At 48.3% G+C, this 8,892-nt stretch overlaps 1 protein-coding gene across 1 annotated transcript; it reads right to left on the bottom strand.

Annotated features, from left to right (window-relative positions):
* Window positions 1-301: 301 nt before the first annotated feature.
* On the bottom strand, window positions 302-888 carry LOC120670886. The gene is made up of 2 exons (XM_039951065.1): window positions 697-888; window positions 302-613 (listed from the first exon to the last, which is right to left on the bottom strand). Exons 1-2 carry the CDS (start codon window positions 825-827, stop codon window positions 337-339), a joined length of 408 nt encoding a protein of 135 aa, XP_039806999.1. The 5' UTR covers window positions 828-888; the 3' UTR covers window positions 302-336.
* Between the last annotated feature and the right edge of the window lie 8,004 nt (window positions 889-8,892).

The raw sequence follows: 8,892 nt of genomic DNA, 5'->3' as shown, positions 1-8,892 counted from the left end.
TAGGGAGAGGAAGCGAGAGAGGGCCCGCCGTGCGAAGGAGGCGGGACCCGAGGCTATTAGGAAGGGGAAGTATCCTCGGTGCACTCAGTAGATGAATATCATGTAATGTTCGAATTTCATATTCCCTAAAGGCATGTTAGGTCTAGATGGAACACGACGTTAGCGTGTTCCATGTACATATCGACAATCTTCTGCAGTGTGCTCTGGTGCTGGGCGGGCGTCATGTCATGGTACTGGCCCATACTCGACGAAGCCTCGGACTCAATCGCTCGTATGACATTGTACTGTACCGAGAAAGTAGTAACATCATATGCAACCAGTTTTTTTACTGCAAATTCAATCAGAGAAACGTACCGCTATGGCGAAGTTCTGATCTCGAACTACGGGGTACGTCTCCGACACCCTTGCGGCCTCGATCGGAGCCTCTGGTGGAACGTGCACGACACGTGTGCGCGTCCTCGGCAGGTACCACCGTAGGTAGTCCGCGAACGCCTCGTCGCTGTGCGGCCGATCCTCGAAAACGACGTCGTCGAGGGCCGTGGCCCAAGAGTCGACGTAAGGACGGACCTTGTCGGCCCACCGCGAGCCTGGTGGCTGACCCTGCCGTGTCCACCTATAATAGAAAGCTTGAGCGATTCAATGCTAAATGGTAGGTTTAAAAATGATTAATTATTAACAAAACTATTTATTCGGTACCTGTGGACGTGGGCCTCCACTGAGTGCACAATCGGGACCGGGGTCTGCTGGTAGAGACCGAACTGCCTCATAACCCGGTGAACGTGGTACTCCTCGACGTGGATGTCGTAAAGGATCGGCTTCCTCGTCATCCAGTACTCGTGATCTCGCAGGCATAAGGACGAAAGACCGCTCGGTGCCCGGGCGTAAATGTCGGCTGAAGTGTACGGAGTCCACCTCACGTCCGTGTCCACAAGAGCGTCAAACTGACCAACGAAGTCGTGGTACGACTTCCTCGTCTGCACGCCGACCCAAGAAGGCTGCACAATGAAAAAAAAGTTAACCGCTAAATCGTACATTTGTGCACGCATGTAACAATAAGTAAAACAAACGATGTAACGTACCCTCCTGAGGCACCACAACGAACCGATCGTAGGTCTGTCGACGTCGTCGTGGTCTGCGGACAGCTGGACGTACGGCTCGAAGTCCATCTCTGGCCTACCGACGGGAAAGCGCTCGTAAGACCAGAGCTGTAACAGTAGAGGACACCCAACAAAAATGGGTTCCTCTGCTGAGACCTTCGTCACGCTCGTGCAAAGACCCATGTAACTCGCAGCCAAAACAGCAGAACCCCAGCTGAATTGTGGCATCTCGTGAAGTGGAGCGTCAGCTATCGACCTCGCCAAAGGAATGAGCTGTTTGGGGCACGAGTCACCCTGCGAGCTGCAGAACATGACCCAGCCGAACAGCCAAAGTAAGTAGGCCTCGAAGTGCCTGGCAACCGTAAAGTCGTTTGCGTCTGCCCTCATGTAGTCCGCCTTCAAAATGGTACGAGTCGTCAATGCAAATACGTATCAATATAAGTACGGAAAGAATCAACATTTATGTACTCACACTGAACTGTAGAAGCCACCTCTTTGTTGGTCCGTGTGCGTGGTTCGCAGGCAAGGGCCGGTACAGGCAACGCTAGCTCGTTGCGCTGAACCCCGGCGAACCAAGCCAAAAGGTCATCGCGCCACGAGAGTCCCACGTCCTCTGCACCCACAGCTCGTCCAGCACACGGCAAGCCTAGAAGCATCGCCACGTCCTGAAGAGTAGGGGTCATCTCACCAACCGGGAGGTGAAACGTGTGCGTCTCCGGACGCCAACGGTCGAGAAGTGCCGCGAGGAGGGACATGTCGAACTGGAATCGTGGAGCCCTGTCCCTAGGTCGACGTGCAGGGTCGGCCATATCTCCCTCCACAAGTCGCGCAATCGGGAGAAGACCTGAAGCACGTAACCTGCATCGCGAAAATGAAAATCAAGTTAGAACAAACGGTTAAGGAAACAACTAAAATATGTGACAAATGTAATCCATACCTAGAAACCCAGCGACGGTGTATCGGTATCGTCGACATGGGCACACGAGCCCGAAACGTCCCTAAGCTGATGCCACGGACCGCAGACATGTACGACCGGTGGCGCTTGTCGACGAGAGCATCTAGCAACTCAGGGGTAGCTCCTTCCTCGTGCGCCATACCTGTATAATGAGATTTATTACAAATAATTTCAGAACATAAATAACAATATTAAGCATAATAACATTAACGTAAAAAAAATACTAAATAAAATTTCAGAACATAAATTAAGTAATACAACAAATTTTTAATAAAATACTAAATAAAACATAACGTAATAAACTTATAAATGATGCACAACAAATTACATATTATATAACTTCAAATTCCAATTACAGCAATAAAGTTGAACATATATTTGGGGCACATATTACAATAAATATTCGTACGCCAAGACGAAATCAGTTTACGACATATTAGTTCTTAATATTACCTAATTTAACATCGAACATGATTGAATAGCGAATGACACAAATGACAATCGTCATCGATCACATAAGGCCATCGTTGTTAGGACGGTGGCCACGACGACCCGTTGCCTGCGGTGCCGGATTTGGAGCAGCTTCAGATGGGCCCGCTCCATCTGTGCGGCCACCATAACTCAATGCCGTACAATACTTGTACGTATGACCCGTCTCATGGCACTTCGAGCAGAGGCGGACATCTCGACCAGCCTCCGATCGATCCATGTTATTTCTAATGTGTTTCTTCTTGCGTCGGCCCACCCCTTGAAACATTTCTGGATCTGGATCTGGAATGTAAGTTGCATTGTGTCCAGGATCAGTTATGAAGTCTCCAAGGATGCGAAACCCATATATCTCGTGCCTCCAAGTCATCCAAATAGTTTCCTTCATGAAGTAATTTGAGACATACATACGAGCCTGTAGTCCAACAGCTTCAAAACTGGCAGCAATGACATGTGTGCACGGCAGGTGCAGCAGCTTTGGCTTATGACATGAGCAAATACAAGCATCAGGACGGAGAACACACTCCTGCACATGCTTCTCACGCCGGCCCCCCATTCGGCCTTTGTCCCTACACATCACCTCGTACCGACGTTCCATAGAGCCAACTGGAGTCACCCGATGTAAACGGGCCTTTTTGAAAGCTTCCTCCATAAGCTCTGTAATCTTGTATCCGTAAACTTTGTGATTATCGACCATATCTTTCTGTGCCACAGCGTAACGGTCCCTGAAGTACTCGCAAGTGCGATACAAGAAGAATTCCACGATCCCAACAAGTGGCAATGATCTTACACCACGCAGCACCCAATTGTATACCTCGGCTAGGTTCGTAGTCATTAAACCGTACCTAGCACCTCCTTCATCAAACAGTAAAGCCCATTTCTCTTTTGGTTCGTGCTCAATCCACTCAGAGAATGTCTTAATTGCCTTTCTCCTTTTGCGCCTGACATTCGGACCGTCCAAGCCCACATCTTCAAGCGAGACCTGGTCGTCGTCCTCTGTATTGACAGATCTCTTCGCTAGCTCCGCCGTTTGCTTTTTTGTTAGCTCATCCAATTTTTTTCCATAGGAAGTTGAATTTCCTATCCTGATTCTGGCTGCATAACCGCTTGAATAGCTTCATAAGGATTTTGTTCTTGAACTGGGTATGAAAGTTTGCCCCCATATGCCTCATGCACCACCTACTCTTTAGATCCGGCCAAAGTGCAGTCCTACTATGCTCAGTAGAACCATTCTGTATGTCATCGATTGCTTGTAATATATCCTTGTGCCGATCATGAATCAAACACACGTTCTCTACATCTTTGACAATCATCTGCTTCACCCTCTGCAAAAACCAATACCAAGTATCCCCTGATTCTTTCTCCACAAAGGCAATTGCCAAAGGCAACAATTGTCTGTTACCATCAGCTGCAACAGCTGTGAGGATTGTGCCTTTATACCTTCCTGTCAAAAATGTCCCATCTATACAAATGACTGGCCGACAGTGCGGAAACGCCTCAATGCAAGCGCCCAAGGCCAAGAACGACCGTTGGAGTACCTGCTTTCCAGGCTTCTGGGTACATGGATACGTTTTCAAGTCGTAGTAGCTACCAGGATTTCTAAGACATATAGTGTGTAGCAATGACGGTATATTGTGATACGAAGCTTCATACGTCCCCCACCTCATCTGCAGCGCTTTCTGTTTCGCTCTGTAAGCTTTGTTGTAGCTAATTTTATATTTAAACTCCTCCTCAACATCACAAATGATTGACTTAGGTTCAGAACTAGGATTGTCCACGATCAAAGGGTACATGTAGTTAGCTATGAAACCTGCACTGAGGTTGCGGTGCTGTGGTTCTAATTGCTCAAGCAGGCATGTGTGCTCCACAATTTTTTTAACCTCCCAGAAATCCTGCCACTTGCCCATAGAAGCATACACCCTGAAAGGACATTCGCTTCTCACACAACCCACGTCATATGTTCTCGGACTGCTCTTGAGAACTTTGAACTGTCTTTGCAAAGAGAGAGTCGACCAACGTTTTATAGCTTCCTTCATGTTGTCACTGTTAGCATACACCGAACCGATGCATACCTCATTTTGCCTATACTCCCAAGACACCGCTTCACCTTCATTTACACTTAATTTTGAAAATTCATAACCGGACCAATTGTGTGGGACATGATAATCTTCGTCATCATCATCATCATCATCCGAGGAGTCATCATTCATTGCATTATGCTGTTCTTCACCCTCCCTCTGAAACTCTTCAACTATCTCTGGAATGTTTTCCCCTTCATCAGCCTGACCAGTTGCTTGACGAGGTTCGTGTGCAGCATGTCTATCATCTTCTAAAATCTCAAGTTCACCATCTTCTTCATGAGATTCATGCATCGTCTCAGTTTCTTCGGAAACTATATCTCCCTGGCCTTCATGATCCCCGCCCGCTTCAGTTCTAAAACTAATCTTCTCGAATGCTTGAACAAACAACACAAGCGGTAAGCCTCGGCTACTACTTATATTGACATAGTTCCTCCAGTTTTGCGTCCCTTCAAGCGGCAATAGCTCCCAAAATACTGGTTCCCTTCGACTAACCACTGCCATGACAGAGATCTCATGTTCATCTCGACTAAGGCCAAAAGCTTTAAATAGCCAATTGGATATTGAAATCCAAGTCCTCTCTCTAGCTCGGGGTATTTTTTTTGTGATCGAGCTAAACTCTGACAAATCTACCCCTTCAGGACCATATCTAACTTCTCCTGACCCATAGAACACTTGAAAATACAAATCATCTGACATACCTGTCAATATTTACGACAATAATTACTCTTCCTTAGAATTTAATCAACGCTAAAAAATAATTCTGCTATTTTTGCATATATCTTAATTATTTCTTTACAATTTTTATTACTGACAATAATTTCTATTTTTCTGTAATATAATATTAATTAATATTATTTTTTATGCGACAAATATGTCTGTTTGAACTCATTAATATTTTCAATTATATTCGTATGTAAACTAATATTTTCAATTACATGTTCTACGATTTTATATCGTAATAATTTATTTTCGAATCACTAATATTTCTACATATAAAAAAATAATTTCTACACATCAAACTATACTCAAATAATTACACGCTAAAAACTATTTATACACATAAAACTATATTCAAAAACACTAATATTTCTACTCCCTCCTTCCCCGTTTATAAGGAATTCTAATCTACAAACTATTATTAATAAAATTAGAATTTAAAATGTACCTGTGCGCGCCGTCTCGGTGCGGCGGCAGGCGGCCGGGAGAGCGCTGCGAGCGCCCGGCGCGCGTGCGGGAGCCGCGCGGGGGCGGGCGGGCGGCGGCGCGGGTGGAGCGGGCGGGCGGCGTCGCGGTTTAAAGGGCCGGACCTTACCGCCGGTTGAACCGGCGGTAGGTGCTTACCGCCGGATCATCCGGCAGTAGGTTCCACCTACCGCCGTTTCAACCGGCGGTAAGGCTCGGCCCACCACGGCCCAGCGCGGAACGATCCTACCGTCGGTTCATCCGGCGGTAACAACCTTCCGCCGGATGAACCGGCGGCTGGGTGACATTTTTGAAAAAAAAACAAGACATATATTTTTGATAAATCAAAAAAAATAAAAATAAAAATAAAAAAACTCTGAAACCGCGCGCTGCATGTCGTCGTCGTCAGCCCACGCGCGTTCGTGCGCTCAGCTCGTCGCCTGCTGCAGCTAGCTAGTCCTAGCTCCGCCCCGCCGCACTTCCCGTGCGTGTGATCTATCCGATCCACGAAGAGCGGCGGAGCCACAGAAACATACACGCATCCACGGCTCTGCCCGCCGGCCGTGCGCCTAGCCGGCGGCCCGCCTATAGCTGGCGCCGGCCCGCGCCGGCGACCATGCACGCACGGCACGCACCACGCATGCCAACCTCCAGCACCTGCATGCCGGCCGGCCCGCGCATAGGGTATAGTACTGCGCGCGGCGGCATAGGCTGCCGGCCGTGCACCGGGCCGCGCGCGCGGGACGGGCCCTGCCCGACTACTGCGTGTCTCGATCGTACGTGTACCGCAGGCCTAGGGGGTCAAGGACGTGCGTACGTATGGTACCTAGCGCATTGCTAGAGACTGTACACATGCACGCGCGCTGAACATGCCTAGCTGCATCTGTCGCAGGCACGTACGTATGGATGGCAACGGGGCCATCCCCGCCGGGATCTGCAGAACGTTCTGCTCCCCGCTAGAGTAAAATCTCCCCGTTCCCATCCCCGTCCCCGCTCGCCGGGGAAGGATTTTTCCCCGTCCCCGTCCCCGAGCGGGGATTGCGTACCCGACGGGGTCTCTTACCCCGATAGATCCCCGAAGATTTCGAGCACAAAGGACTGAGGACGAAGGGGAGTCACGGCGGATCCCCCAGCTGCCATCTCACCGTGGAGGAGCGACGGGCGTACGGGGCGCGGCGTTGGCAAGCGGCGCGGGCGCGCGACGTCAGCACGCGTCGCGACTCGCGAGCGCGCAGCATCGGCGTCCGACAGTCCGGCGCCTTGGAGAGAGAGGACGAGATGCGCGGCGGCGGCAGCCTACGCTGGGACTGGGAGAGAGGAAGAGGATGAGGCTCGGCGACCACCGGGAGAGAGACAAGGCGTTGAGTCAACGAGGATGAGGCACCAGGGCAGAGAGCGGATAAGGCACCGGGAGGTCGTGGTGGTTGTGAATGGATGAGTCAAGTGGGCTGCCGCTGCTCCCTGGGCCAAACTGGGCCAAATTGTGACAATCAGACAATGCGTCAACCTTTAAACGGGTCTTGACGGGGATCGGGGACGGGGAGCCATGGAACGTTCCCATCCCCGCTCCACCCGACGGGGATCACTTTTGTACCATTAAGCTCCCCGCGGGGAGCAGAATATCCTCGTTTTAATCCCCTAATGGATGAAATCCCCATCGGGGATCGGGGATCGGGGGCCTGTTGCCATCCCTACACGTACGGCTGCGCGTGTCGTCGTTGCCCCTGCTGTCTGCTGCTCCCTCCGTTATAAATTATAAGTCATTCTAAAAATTTTGGAAAGTCAAACTATATCAAAATTTAACAAAAAACTATAGAGAAAAACACAAAGATTTATGATATCAAATAGCTATATTATAAAAATATAGCTAACAAAGAATCTAGTAATATTTAATTGGTATCATATAGGTTATTATCTTGTTATATAAATTTGGTCAAATTTGAAAATTTTTGACTCTCCATAATTCTTGAAATGACTTATAATTTGGAACGGAGGGAGTACTTGCAATTTATGCTCGCAAGTTACTGCTGCTCACGTATTACGGTACTAGCCAGCAAAGCTCGCAGAGAGTAAGCAGGGACTTGGGAGTGTCCGCCGGCAGTTTCGAAGGTGGCTGCATGCCCGCATCTATCTCCAAACTGTGAAAAATGAAGTCGTTACTCGTAAGCACTAGGTGGATACATGAGGGCCCTATGAAAATAAATCAGACCCACGTGGCACGAGTCCCCTGCAGTAATACAGAAAAAAACTCGTTCTGCATGATCACACATCTCTTTATTATATGTGTTAGTGTGTGTATATGTATTATTCTAGAGATTCCTTGCAAAAAAATATTCTAGAGACGACATAGATACGCAGTACGTGGTACTGTAAGCCTAGCTAGCTGGGCAGCGACGACAGCGAGCGCACACGCTGACGTGGTGCACGATGACGTACTGAAGCATGCATGTACGCGCGCAAGCAGGCACAGGCACTGTTGCCTGTTGGGCTCCGAGCCTCCGACTAGCTAGCCTCACGTGTCCTACGGCTGATTGGCACAAACTGCTCCAGCGAATAATCAAACGGTCCATTGTGCTGATCGACAAAATTCACAGTTCGTTCGGTTAGAGTTATTACATAACTACTAGTCATAATTTGCGAAGCCGATCAACCTTTCGTATTTTGTTAACGTTGGTATGAGCATTCATTTTAGACCCGGCCCAGGCCAAGCACGTAGGCTTTGCCCCGCCCACATCTGCTATAGGGATTTGTCACAGGTCCAAAAAAAATTAATTTATTTTGATTCTTGTTCCATAGAGAAATAATCGGAAGCTCGAGCCCTGTCCGGAAAATCATCTTGATCGTGGTTGTCCATAGAGCGCGAGTGGGCATGAATTTTTAGGACCGGAAATTTGTTAAGGTCTGGTGTGCATTCTTGTTTTCGATAGATTTTGATTATTAGAAAAAGGAGATTTTCTAGCATATTTTGGGATTTTGTTGAAATTGCCTTTCGCTATGCATTACTATACGGGTGTTTGTTGAGACTAGGGATGTAAACGGATCGAATACAAACGTGTGTTACTAATATTGTATTTGTTGTCATATTTTTATT

This window comes from Panicum virgatum, chromosome 4N (genome assembly GCF_016808335.1).
Source record: "Panicum virgatum strain AP13 chromosome 4N, P.virgatum_v5, whole genome shotgun sequence".
In the NCBI taxonomy this organism is placed as follows: Eukaryota; Viridiplantae; Streptophyta; class Magnoliopsida; order Poales; family Poaceae; genus Panicum; species Panicum virgatum.
The sequence above is the reverse complement of the archived record's forward strand: the minus strand, read 5'-3'. Positions and strand labels throughout refer to the sequence as shown.